The sequence below is a fragment of the Pipistrellus hanaki genome, assembly GCF_964339955.1.
Source record: "Pipistrellus hanaki genome assembly, chromosome: 5".
Classification (NCBI taxonomy): domain Eukaryota; kingdom Metazoa; phylum Chordata; class Mammalia; order Chiroptera; family Vespertilionidae; genus Pipistrellus; species Pipistrellus hanaki.
Genome location: NC_140507.1, coordinates 65,864,547 through 65,878,048, shown reverse-complemented (window position 1 = coordinate 65,878,048; position 13,502 = coordinate 65,864,547). Strand labels below are relative to the sequence as shown.

The 13,502-nt window shown below is 36.8% G+C and overlaps 1 protein-coding gene across 2 annotated transcripts in view; it reads left to right on the top strand.

The window, feature by feature from the left end:
- The window catches only part of GLRA3 (glycine receptor alpha 3), a gene marked incomplete at both ends in the record, with an annotated part of 133,539 nt that extends 122,699 nt beyond the window's left edge, over window positions 1-10,840 (top strand). For both annotated transcript variants that reach the window (XM_084883454.1, XM_084883453.1), the window contains one exon: window positions 10,568-10,840. In XM_084883454.1, the coding sequence (XP_084739580.1) occupies window positions 10,568-10,840 (273 nt within the window). The remainder of the gene's footprint in view (window positions 1-10,567) is intronic.
- Between the last annotated feature and the right edge of the window lie 2,662 nt (window positions 10,841-13,502).

Below are 13,502 nucleotides of genomic sequence, written 5' to 3'. Positions count from 1 at the left end.
TGAGTTTACAAAACCAAGAAATTAATCACAAAATTATTTAATGCACTTTTTAAATATAATAATCTAATGTTAATGATGAGCTGTTAGAAAAGCTTCAACCATGCTTAAAATTAATGCTTCCTTGGCCTTCAGTGCTTTGTGGAGTCTGGGATGGCCTGCAGTGGGAGAACCAGGTGCAGTGGGCTGGGGGCTTAGAAGGTGAATGGGAAGGAGGGTACATTCACTCAAGACAAAGTCACCTTCCTTGAGGAGGAGCATCTTCTGTAGGCTGTTAGGGTTAGAGAAAAAGAAACTAATGTTTTAAGTGGAGCCTTTCAAAAAGAACCCAATAGGCCAGTCATTTTTTAAAACATGACCTTTGTGAGGTCTAGCAGTCCTTATTCTCTCTCTCTCAGCCTCTGACTACATGACGTCTGATCTAACAGAGCTGAGATCTCATTTCTGAAGCTATAGGACGACTCTAAGTGCTTCACCCAATGGGCACACCTGAAACATCTGTGTTGTTTCATGGAACATACTGACAAGGCTAAAGACTTCTTGATTGCAGAAATTAGGTTTGCAAAGAATTCTAACATATAGCAAACCCCATCTATTGTGACAAGAGAGTGGGGTGTAGAGAGGCAAAGTGCTCTTTTCAAACGTATGCTGTTGGCTAAGTTTTTGTTGTTGTTGTTAATCCTTAGCTGATATTTTTCCATTTTTTGCTGTTGTTGTTGTTGTTGTTGTTTTTAGAGAGAGTGGAAGGGAAGAAGGGAGGGAAGGGGGGAGAGAGAGAAAGAGACGAAGAGAGAAGGAAGCAACAATATGTGAGAGACGCATTGATGGTTGCCTTTAGCACATGGCCTGACTGGGCTGGGATTGAACCTGCAATCCAGGTACATGCCCTTGACTAGGATTGAACCCATGACCCTTAGGTGCATAGGCTGATGCTCTAAACCAGTGTTTCACAAACTTCTCTCATGATGAGAATCACCTGGTGGAGTTGTTAAAACACAGATTCCTGAATCCCAACTAAGAAGTGCTAAACTAGAATTTTGGGGAACATATAGGTAAAATTGTATACTTAACTAGTGCTCTAAGACAGATTTTATATACAGAGCACTAAGTTAGGTATGCAATTTTACCTATATGTTCTCAAAAATTCTAGTTTAGCACTTCTTAGTTGGGATTCAGGAATCTGTGTTTTAACAACTCCACCAGGTGATTCTCATCATGAGAGAAGTTTGGGAAACACTGCTCTAAACTCTGAGTAATACTGACCAAGGCTGCCATTGACTAATTTTTAAGGGAAACACAAGTGCAAGGCCACTGCAAAGGAAGCAACTGGGTATATCTATTTTACAAAGCACTCTAGTGCTAGTTTAGTTTCTGTGGATTTAAAATACCTAGTAATAAAATGATTCAAGTCGGTATTCATATTTTTATTTTATATTGTGTAGTTATGCAATTTTTATAATACTTCAATTATAATAAACACAATATTAATAATATGTTATCAGTAATTTGAGTAACTTATTTGGGTGTTTTATATATTTTCTCTCACCCTAAAAAAAACACACCAAAAACAAAACAAAACAAAAAAAATCCTGCTAGAGAGTGCTATAATCTTTTTTTTGGGGGGGGGGGAATTAAAAACCCAAAAATCTGAGAGCTAAGTAATTAAGACTATGCAGATTCCTGGCAATAAATGATGAAACCATGCAATCACTTAACTGTAATGAAATATTTTCATTTTGAATACCAATCTTGACTCAGAATTTAAATTTGGACCATTTAGTATATTTATGACTATATAAAATATTTAAAAATTATTTGCTATAGTACACACATATTTTTATTATGCAATGTTCCTCAACCTCTTATTTTCTATTACCATTGCCATGAAATAAATATTTCAACAAGATATTTTAATGAGAAATGTGTTCTCATTGAAACTAAAGGTTTCTGTTTCTTCAACACCTAAATTAATAGGAAAGCCATTGGTGATGAATTTATAAGTGACATCATATTCCAGGTGATTTTGAAAACAATAATGTAATAAATCATATTTTATGACATACTTATTTAAAGTCTCTTTTCTAACATATACCTGTGTCTTGTAGTACATTTTAAAATGGATAAAGATACAGGTTGAATAGTCTTACATATAGCCTATATGTAGAAATAGCCTTACTTAAAAAACAGGAATTGCTAAAAAGTAAAATAATAGTTCATACTAATGCAAAAGCCATTATAAGGATATACCGTATTTTCATAAGCTACCACTTAAAATGTAAATTAGAAAGTTAGAGGAAATTAAAATTTTTTTTTACAACCTTACAAATTCAAGCTGATTAGGATAGCTGCATTGTGCCTCCAGGAAACTTTTGTTTCTGAAACTTGACTGTGCATTGTAATCACCCACAAACCCTGTTGGACGTGCAGATAAGAAGGACAGCTGAAGTGCTAATGAGAAGGAATCTCTGCATGAAGACCTGGAAAATCAGTCTCAACAATCCCTCCCAGAGATGGATTCCAAGACAGTTATGTAGACCACAGTGCAAGGAACATTGGCATTGCCAAGACTATCATCACTGCACGCACATAGAATGATGGCAATTTTACAAATTGTTGCCATTTTTTTTTATGATGGACCAATGCTATTTAAAGATGACTAAATTTAAATTGTTCCAATGTGTCATTTTCTATTAAAACCAGTGTCCAAATGTGACGTAAGCTTTGTTCAGTACAACACCATAGCTCTGATTATAGGCTTAAAGACACAATCATACTTACAAGGCAGAAATAATCTTTCATCTTGTATGTCATTGACTTAACTTTTTTAGAAGGATAAAAGGCAAGAGAAATAGCAGATAATGTAGCTTCATTTAACTGGGCGCCTTGCAGCTAAGCTACTCAGCACATAGGTTGTTTTTTTATTTCCCCTCACCTGCACAGGGCATGAATGGCTTCTAGTTTAAAGGAATAGATTCATAAGCAGCAATGATACCTACAGCTAAAAAATGCAAATACAATTGTGGACTGATGTTGTATCACAAATCGGTGAGCTGGACAAGATGCCTTAATGAGCCAATTAGTTAGGAATCATCTTTACTGCACGCAGGTTCAGAGAAGATTACCTCTGTCAAATTCTGAACAAACATAATTAGGAGTCTTTCCTTTTTATATCCTTCTGGTTCTTTGTGTAAGTTATTTTTGGAGACAACTTGTAACCTTGAGTACATCTCATATCTAGCAAATACCTGTCATATCTATACAGACAACTTGTAACCTTGAGTATCATATCACATCTATACAGACACCTGGCATCAACATCAGCATATCAGTTAGACGGCTAGCTTGCAAGGTCAGACAATTAAGTTTATCTCTTCTATTATTCAAGCTAAAGAACAAAGTTATTTTATAGTCTAGAAAAAGAACAGAATTTCAATAGCAGAGAATTCTAAAACAGCAGTTTCAAAGAGCAGCTTTCCCTCAGGAGGGATCATTACCATCTTAAGCATAGTCATTATATCAGTAACACTCCACCCCATACCCTCTCCTCACCAGAAACCAGACACCTTTCTAAAGGCTTTCCTACCTCAACTCACTCATATTCACTCTCATACACACTCATCTAGTGCACTAGCCAGCCATCATGTCAGCCTCATCCTGTCTTTAGTAATGCATGTTTTAATTGCTCATTTTAATTTCTATGTAAACCATTGCTCTGTCAGCAGATGAGATGCCCTTCCTATGTTGTGTTCTTGGGCCATTTTTATGCACTGGTCATGTTTAAATGTGTTTCTTTGTCCAATGGGATCTATTGTAGGGGCCCAAAATGATATAAAATGTCTTGTTCCAAGCCATTAATAGTATTGTCAGCTGTGGCTTTTGTTACAGTGTAAACAAATCCCAAGATGGACTAGCTGTCTATTTCTGCCAAAATCCATTACATCCTCCGGGAGCCATGGGCAAAGACCCTAAGTATTCCATCTGCCGGCTGTGTGTGAGTGCTTATCTTTGGGAGCTTGCACCCAAAGCAATTTTCAGGCATTTTTTTCTTTTGTTAATATTCAAGACAAGCTCTCAACACATTGATGCTTTCATTGTGCAACAGGGGAATATGCCACAGTTCTGCCCATTGCTGCATGGCCTGGATACCACCATGGCTACATCCATGGCCAGTCCAAGATATCTGTATGGGCACTCTTGTCTTCTTTGGAGCTAGCAACATGGAGGGCATTAAATGACCTAATTTAATTCCACCCTGGAATTTCTATTAGGAAATATAGCTCGCACCCTGGGCATCTTTGAATACCCAGATATTGCTCTGAGAGCAAGAACCAATTCTTCCCATACTGCCACGTATTCTGTTCTCAACTCAGCCCAAGGTGTGGACTTTGCTTGCTCTCTTCAACTACGGTCATTCATTCCACTGCAGGTATGGTTTGAGTCCTGACCTTCCATTTAGGAGTTTCCATTGGTAAATCAGGTGGCCTGTTTTGCCTCAGTGGAAAGAGAATCATGATGTTTAGACCACTTTGGTAGCTCAACCAGAGATTCCATCACTGGTTTATTGTCAGTTAGGTACCTTTTCATGAACATAAGGTATTTTGCCCGAGGTACTCCCCTTAACGTGTTTATGAATATACCACTTTCATTTTATCAGGGATTTTAAATTAGAATGCCTTTTTTTTTTTTTTTTGCTGTAAAATTTTAAAAATGTATCTTTATTGTTGAAAGTATTACAGATGTCCCCTTTGTTTTTCCTCATTGACCTCCTCCATCCTGCCCCTGCCCCCCGCCCCAGGCCTTCACCACACTATTGTCTGTGTCTAGGGGCTATGCATATGTGCATATAAATTCTTTGGTTAATCTCTCCCCACCCACCCATCCACCCTCACCTTCCCTCTGAGATTTATTAGTCTGTTCTATGCCTTTTTGGCATCACTCTAACATGGTAGAAACTTTAGGTTTACATATAGTCTGATGCCCTTCAGATTCCTTCAGTTTGGGGGAATTGATCCTTCTAGAACAAAAGAGAATGCCAGTAGCCATCATTCCAATACATTACTATACCTGCTCACAGCGTCAGAGAGTTTTCTAGTCTAGAATCCTAGCAGCTATCTTAGGGAGCCTCTATTGAGCTTTCTCCAAACCCTCCAGCCACATGTACTTTAGTAGCAGATACCTCTGCAATGGATAAATTTTAAGGCCTCTGAAAGTCAGCTTGGGTTATGGCCTGCCTCAAATCTCTTGTTCTCCTTTCAATTTCCATCTGTCTTCTAGTCACTTTATATAGCGTGGCCAGCATAAATCCAAAATCTGTCTGCCAGATTTGAGGTTGTATAACCTGAAAGCTGTTTTTCTCAAGTGGGATCCAGAAGAAACAGCAGTTTGCCCTTCACTGTTTGTGACTTGTCTCTAGTAGTTTGTCAAGGTTAAGGTTAGCCAGCTTTACCTAGTCACATGTGCCACAGCAGTTTCCAAAACCTCTCTTGACTTTCTCCTTGGAGAGGGAAACTATCTTTTCGCATTAACCAACTTACTTTTGACAGTGACCCGAATCAAACTGTTTTCAACCAGGTTGTGGCAATGTGCTGGAGAATTCTGGTTTCCTTTGAGGGGTGACAGTTAGGTTATATAGTTTGGGTCTACCCACAAGAAGACACACTGTGTTTGACTTTTCTTAGATTGAGATGAAGAGGAACATGTTAGTCAAGTCTGTCAAAGCCTACCAGCCTCCCTTGTTCTTCTGAAACTCTTGAGTGATTTCAGAAGGCTGTAGAGGGTACATCTTTGGGGAACCCATGTAGTCAGCCTTCAGGGCCCATTTAGTTTTACATAGGGTAGACACAAATGCTCTAGAGAAAATTAATGCTGCCACCACCATGCCCTTACTCAAAGCCGAGAGCTTCCTTTATTTGCATGGAATCTTGTACTGTTTAATATCTACTACAGAGGAAGGTTCAGGCAATTCTAAGGGCTCTGGTTTTAATATATCCAATTATATCTGGGCTAAGGAACAATTGCCCAAAATTAGGCTCAAGCCAGATTTGGCAAGATCATTCCTTCACATGTCACATCCTTTCTGATTATACATTTGGCCAAAGACAATGCCACCTACTGGATATATCTTAGTCCCTTATTTTCCTATTTGCAGTTTCTCCTATGACCATGATACCTGCTACCACAGCATCACTGTGCATCCTTCTCGGCCCCACCAGGTTCTCTTTTGCTCTTTGTATAGCCTTCTCATTCCCCAGCAGCATTACTGTACATGTGCACTGACACCCAAAGCTGTGTTCACCACTTCCGGATATCCAACTTTTACTGTAGGGTAGCCTGGAAACCCCATTCAGAATTAGGCAGGGAGATCCTGGCCTTCAAGTCAATGTTCTTTGTTTCAGCTGACCTAACGGATGGAGTAAACTCAGCAAGTCATATAAGTGCCTTTTGTTTCCATTCCCCACTGGCATCATTGGATTTATCTTCTGAGATGAAAGCAGCAGATTTAACAGGGATTCTTAAGGGAAGCAGCTGCCGGAACTGGAACAGATTTCCTTCCTCCCAGCGGGCGATAATGTGCTAGGAAATCTGTCTTAGGAATTCTGTCAATTTTCTTCTGTGTCTTAAAAGCCACCCAAAGAGAGCTAATAGATTCACCTCTGGCCATGACCTTTCTTCTGAAGAGCCCAGGTTTTTTTTCCTTTTTTTTTTTTCTTCTTCCATCAGTAAAATCTAGCGTGGCAGCTGCAAAAGCAAATGTACCCATGAATTATATATACCCTGCTGCCTTCCCAAAAAGAGAGCCATCTGGGGAACTGGTGCCCGAGGGACTCTCCTAATCACAGTGTCTATCAGAGAGGAGGCCAGAGGATAAGGTTTGGGTAGGCTCATTTTTTAAATTATCGAATTGCAACTCCCCTAAAGGGCTGCTCTATTTCACAGCAGTGAGAGAACCAGGCAACAGTCTTCCTCAGTATAGATTCCCACCACTCAGGGCTCCACCCACTCAGAAAAGGGTCATTGATTATACACCTGCCAATAATTCCTGAATGGCAACGCTGCAGCGAATTAGGAGCTAGCATTCACACTAAACATTGCTTTTGTGCCGCAGTATGCAAAAATAAATAAATAAATAAAATAAAATAAAATAAAATAAAATCAGCTTCTAGATCAATCAACCTCATGATCCTGAAAAACATGGAGACTCAGCTCCTTTATATTGGAACTAGAGGCCCAATGCACAAATTCATGTACAGCAGGGGTGGTCCCTCAGCCTGATCTGTGCCTTCTCGCAATCTGGAACCCTTCGAGTGATGTCCAACTGCAGGTGTAAGCCTAATCCTTAGGCCTAAATCTGCAGTCTGACATCCCCCGAGGGATATAGCAGTGCACCAAATGGCAGGTGGCCAAGGAGGAGCCTGAGCTGGGGCCTGGCGCCACGCCACTCCCACTTATCCCAGCCTGCTGTGCCTGCCGCTGCTCATAGTGCTGCTACAGAGTTGAGAAAGGCTCCTGCTGCACAGCTGCACTAGCCAACTGTGAGTCCAGCTTCTGGCTGAGTGGTGCTCCCCCTGTGGGAGCACACTCATCACCAGGGGACAGCTCATGCGCTGAGCATCTGCCCTCTGGTGGTCAGTGGGTATCATAGCGACTGATCAGCTGGTCGTTTTGTTATTCTGGTCATTTGGTCATAATGGTCGCTTAGGCTTTTATATATATAGACTGCTTTATTCAATATGGAAGCTACCAGCCACATGTGGCACTATAGAATGCTAGAAATATGAAGTCTGAGTTGAGGCACGTTAAAATATCCACTGACATCAAGGACTCAGTAAGAAATAAAGGATGTAAAAGATCTCTTTAATTTTTACTTTCAGTAAATGTTTAAAGAATATTTAAGACATACAGAGTTAAAGAAAATGTCTTACTAAAAGTAATTGTGCCTGCTTTTTTTAACTTACTAAACTGTAGTAAATATCAATTTAAATTTTAAAATTACACGTAGGGCTTCTATCTGTGGTTTACATTATGTCAGACAGGGCTGCATGATAGTTACTAGTTTCCAGTGCCACTGGGGTAACGGAGAAGTGACATCAGGTTAAGTGCACTGTCCTTTTAAGTCTCACCAATTCTGTTTTTGTTTTGAGTGCAGGCCCTGAAGCTGCTTGCTTTCCTTGCTTTTGTTTCTCTTCCGCACCCCTAAGTGGTTTCAAAGATAATCAATTAATAGGAGACAAGGAATTAATTGTATCTCGAGCCACTCTCCTTTCTGTCCTTTCACCCTCGTTCCTTTCTGTTTAATTTTACTAATCACCCACCTACAAACTCAACAAGATATGAAATAGTAAGATTTATCCCATTATTTTCTAAAGAGTTTCTGCTACTCAAACCCAGGGTGGATCAGTATCACATTCTCATTCAGAATTTCCTTCCAACCTTTGGCGTCTTCAATGACCTGAGAGCGAGGTCAGCTTCTGTCTTCACTGCTGAAATTTGGAGGTCACATGGTCAAGCCGGCCCTTCAGGCACCATAGAATTTAACTTAATGTTCATTCAGTCCTACAGGGGCATGGGAGGCAGGCCTCCCATCAGACACAGCATCTTCCTCAAAGTGGGATGCCTGGCTCTTTAGCCCCTCACCCACACGACATGTAGATACAGCTGCCAGACAACAGCCAAGGCATGCGGCTGTGGTCACCTTGACCAAGAGAAGCCACAGCCTTTATTTCCCACCAAGCCTATATACTGTCTGGTGACGTAGGCCACTGGTCACGCATGGCCTCCCGAGAGCAGGTGCCTCCTTCACTGCGGATGAAGCAAAATCCACATTCCCCCTTTAGCTGAACTCTATTGTTCTCAAGGAAGTGATGCTGGAAGAACCAGAAGTCCCTCTCAGCAGTCCTGAGAAAGCCCAGGGCGGGCTGGCAGTAACCCTTTACTCACAGTCAGTTTTCTGAAAAGATAAGGTTGAGAAAATTACAGTTGTTCACTAAATATGGTCAATCTTAAGTGACTATTTCTGTTTTGCGGGACGGGGGTCTCCAAAGTTTTGAAAATATGGTTGGAACAGATGGTTAAAAAGGTAGTAATTGAAGCAGGTGGTTACAATGTACAAACTTCCAGTTATAAGTTAAAAAAGCATTAGGCATGTAACATACAACAAGATGACTATAGCTAATACTGTTGTATGATATATAAGAAAGTGGTTAAGAGAGTAGATCCTAAGAGTTTTCCTCATAAGAATATATATTTTTAATTTTATCTATAAGATAATGGATGTTAAGTAAACCTATTATAGTCATTTCACAATAAATGTAAGTCAAACCATCAGTTTGTACACCTTAAACTTAATCAGAGATATACATTAGCCATTTCTCAATGAAACTAGAAAAAAGGGAGAGTCAATAGATACTGCTTTGCTAACCACAGCTACTAAATCCTAAAATATTAACATTTTTGTAATAAAAAATTCAAAACAAACAATAATATATCCTTAACATCTCCATGGAAGCAAAACAATTGCCAGCATAAATGAACATTCTTATGAAGACGACTAAAAATCAACTTCCATTTTTTGCAAGATTACAGTAGTAATTACATGGGATTTGGATCATCAGCTTTAATGTCATACCTGTTTCCTCAAAATTTAATTCCTTGTATATCTTCCGTTGAGATATTTTCCAGTAATTATATTTTTCTGCTTTCAGATGAAATTGCCTTACTTTATAATTCACCAGAAACCTATTTTATAATTATTACATCAACTTAATAATTATTATAGTTTTATTAATAATTTTTTCTTTAAGTTTATATTTTTCTTCAATGTATATGCATAGGGAATTCTCTTCAATTTATAACATTTAAAAGAAAGTAATAATTTTTAGAACATAATTCATAATATTCTTTAACATGAAATAAACTTTTGCCAAATTTCATTAATAATTTCAACTAAATCAATGCACTTGAAAAGTAATTATATATAAGCCAGATTATGGGACTATTTTATAGTCTGCCAAATGGGTTAGTATAAAACATATGGGTAGCATTAAGGTTAACAAAAATCAACCAGAGTTATTGAGCTAAACTGTATTTTGAAACAAAGTAACATAAAAGTGTGGGAAATGAGCATTAAAATATTTGCCTCCATGAAAAATGAAATTTCAGTCAATGATCCTGGCACGTATTTTTTCCTCTGACATCATATTTAACCATTTAGATACATAATGTAAAAAATATTTAGTCTGTGAATATATATGACATAATACCCAATAGATTTTTTTTCTTGCTCCATTTATTTAGATATTCTAGACATATACAGACAATACCAGAATTGTTACTTTTCCATTAAAACATATAATTTGAGAGTCTTATATTCCTTAATGGGCACATCTATGTGATGCACGCTCAATCAATAAAACTTGAGAGGGGAATAAAGCAACTCATACTTACAGACTTGTCTTTTCATTTTAATGATGTTAACATTTATCATGCTAAAGCTTAAGTTATGGCTCCGAATTGCTGTTAATTATGCTCTATTTCATGACTAAAGTGTTTTCTTATGTTTTTCTTATGGCAGGATGATGAGGTCAGGGAAAGTCGATTCAGCTTCTCAGCCTATGGCATGGGACCGTGTCTGCAAGCGAAGGACAGCGTGACCCCCAAAGCCCCAAACCGTCCTGCCCAGGTAATGCCAGAAAGCCCCGATGAAATGAGGAAGATCTTTGTCGACCGGGCCAAGAAGATTGACACCATCTCCCGAGCCTGCTTCCCATTAGCCTTTTTGATTTTTAATATTTTCTACTGGGTTATCTATAAAATTCTTAGGCATGAGGATATCCATCAGCAATGAGATTAAGTCTCTGGGGTCATGCAAGTGCAACCAGTCAATTTAAAAGGAAATGTCATCACCATAGGGGGTGTGTGTGTGTGTGTGTGTGTGTGTGTGTGTGTGGTGTATAATGATGACCATTGTATTAAAATGCATAGAGGAAGGTATTATAATTTGCTGTGCAAACTTATAAGGCAAATTATGATTCTTTTAATGGATACCAAATATATATTTATGTATTATAGACATTCTATTTCATATTGATTTATTTGTTCTTTCATAGTAAATCACATAAGTGGAAGTATCACTGCCAATGTGTTTGTATATTATATAATGTCAAATAATAGCACATGTGAAAACTACTTGGGATTCCTTTATTTTTAATTTAATAATAATCTTATAAAGTAAAATTTGCACAATGAACTTTATACCAAGAGAAAAGGGAAATGTTGAAGGTAAATTAGAAGCTTGAGGCTTTAAAATATTTTCTTATACTGTAGTTAGAGATGGAAAAATAATAAGTTGATTCAATGGAAAACTTGTTTAATAGTAATAGAAAATTGTACATACAAATACTACCAGACCAACTTACGTAATAACAAAAAAATTCAAATTAGATGATTAAAATAAAGAACTTCTATTAATATTATTTAGATAATAGCTTTACTTGTTTAGAATATTACATTTTGCTCTTTGGAAATTTAAAACGAATAGCTCAAGAGATCACATTTTATAAATATCTACCTTTTTTTAACTTCATACGTCTTTGAATAAATGTGAAAATACTGAAAACAGCATTTTGTGTTTAAATAAGTGTTTTAGCTATGTATCTATGTGTTTTTAATTATTGACAAACACTAAAAAACTCAAGCCCTTGTTTTGTTAGACTTTTAATAGCTGCTTAATTGTCTGCATGTAATTATGTTTAATGTTTTGATATAATTGAACACAGTTCATTAAGATTTTTAAATTTTAACTCAGAATGAGACTTTAAAATTCAAAGGTATTATAGTATTTACATTTTGATAAAAATGAATTTAATGAATATAAAATTGGATTTATGAGAGATTTTTAATAATAAATGTTTTCCCATCAAAGTTATATGATTTCAAACTCTTAGCTCCAAATTTGAGAAAGGAAGATTTTAACTCTAAATTATAAAAATAAATTATTTCTATAAAGTGAGGATTGACAGTTTATATAATTGTGAATCAGTGATTTTAATATAGAAGTCATTCACTAGATGTGAATAATTTTGAATAAAATTTTTCTTCAAATTTATCAGCAACCCCATGGAATTATTTCAACTACAATGGGGCATTAACTTATTTTGTGCAGTGTAATTAAGTACAACTACGTTAAAACGAACCAGATTCTTGGTTAAAACTAATCAGATTCTGTTTATTTTTCAGTTTTGCTCTTTTTGCATTATTTTTATCATTAATGTATTTTTAAAGAGCCCTGGAATGCTTCTTAGATATGCATGATTATTGGTCAGATTCACTAAATGGAAACTCAGTGTGCCAAATTACTAACAGAGGAAGGTTTAAACATTAAGAAAACGATGAACTCAGAATTCTGAGGGAGAAATAAGCCAGTTTTGAACAAGGTGGCAATCTTTTCTGACCTTTACCCATTTCAAACTAAAATTAAGAACTGCCATTTAAAGCTAAAAATTTCTCAATGTTTTTGAACTCTGGTCTATCCACTTCTAACTTTTAAAAATAACTTTTAAAAACTAATGTATGTTCAACAATTTTTTGTAACTAAAAGGACAAATTCCCCTTGTTTAGAAAAATTTAAAACAATATTAGAAAAAAAATCATCATCTTTGCCACTAAATGTAAATGCCACAACTGAAGGAAGTTAGTACTATGTGCTTTAGTTATTTTGAGGACTGTGCACTTAAAAGTTAAACATATGCAGCTGACAAGGTGGCCGAGTGGTTAAGGCGATAGACTGCTAAAAGTTAAGCATATATACTTCCTCATTTGGTGTAGATGAAATAAAAGCACAGAAATATTTTCCTGTACTAAAGATAGGTAAGAGCAAGATACGTTGTTTGTATTCTCTGAGGATAAGCTAGGTAGCTTAAAGTAATGATAAACTACATGGTCTTAATATGTCTCTGAAATACTTGAATGCATTTTTCTATACTTTACATGTCTTATTTCAAAAGTTCTCCACCATTGCTTAAGTTAAGTGAATTCTGTCAGAAGCAAACAGAGATATAATGAATTTTATGACCCAAAAAGAAATTCATGCTCATTACTTATGTTTATATTTGAGAATATTAAAAATGTTTTTTCTAAACTTAATATAAAAATACTAGCCATGAGACAAAATGTCAGCAGGGGTCTTGGGGTGGTAGGGATCTATTTAGAAAGTATTATCCTTTGCTTAGGTATGTAAACTTATCATTGTCTTATCACACTAGGAAAATATTATGACAGCCTTCACTCATGTGGCCACAGTGACAAGGCTGTACCCAAAACTTTTAAAAGAATGTGCCCCTTCTAATGAACATGTATAGATCTTTTCAAACTAGAAAAGCACATTATAATTAGCATCCTGAGGTAATATGTGCCTGAACAATTCTTGTGTCAGACCCTAATATTTCAAATTGAGCCAATGAGAAAACTATTAATATTGAGAAAATAAAATGTGTGCATATATACTAATT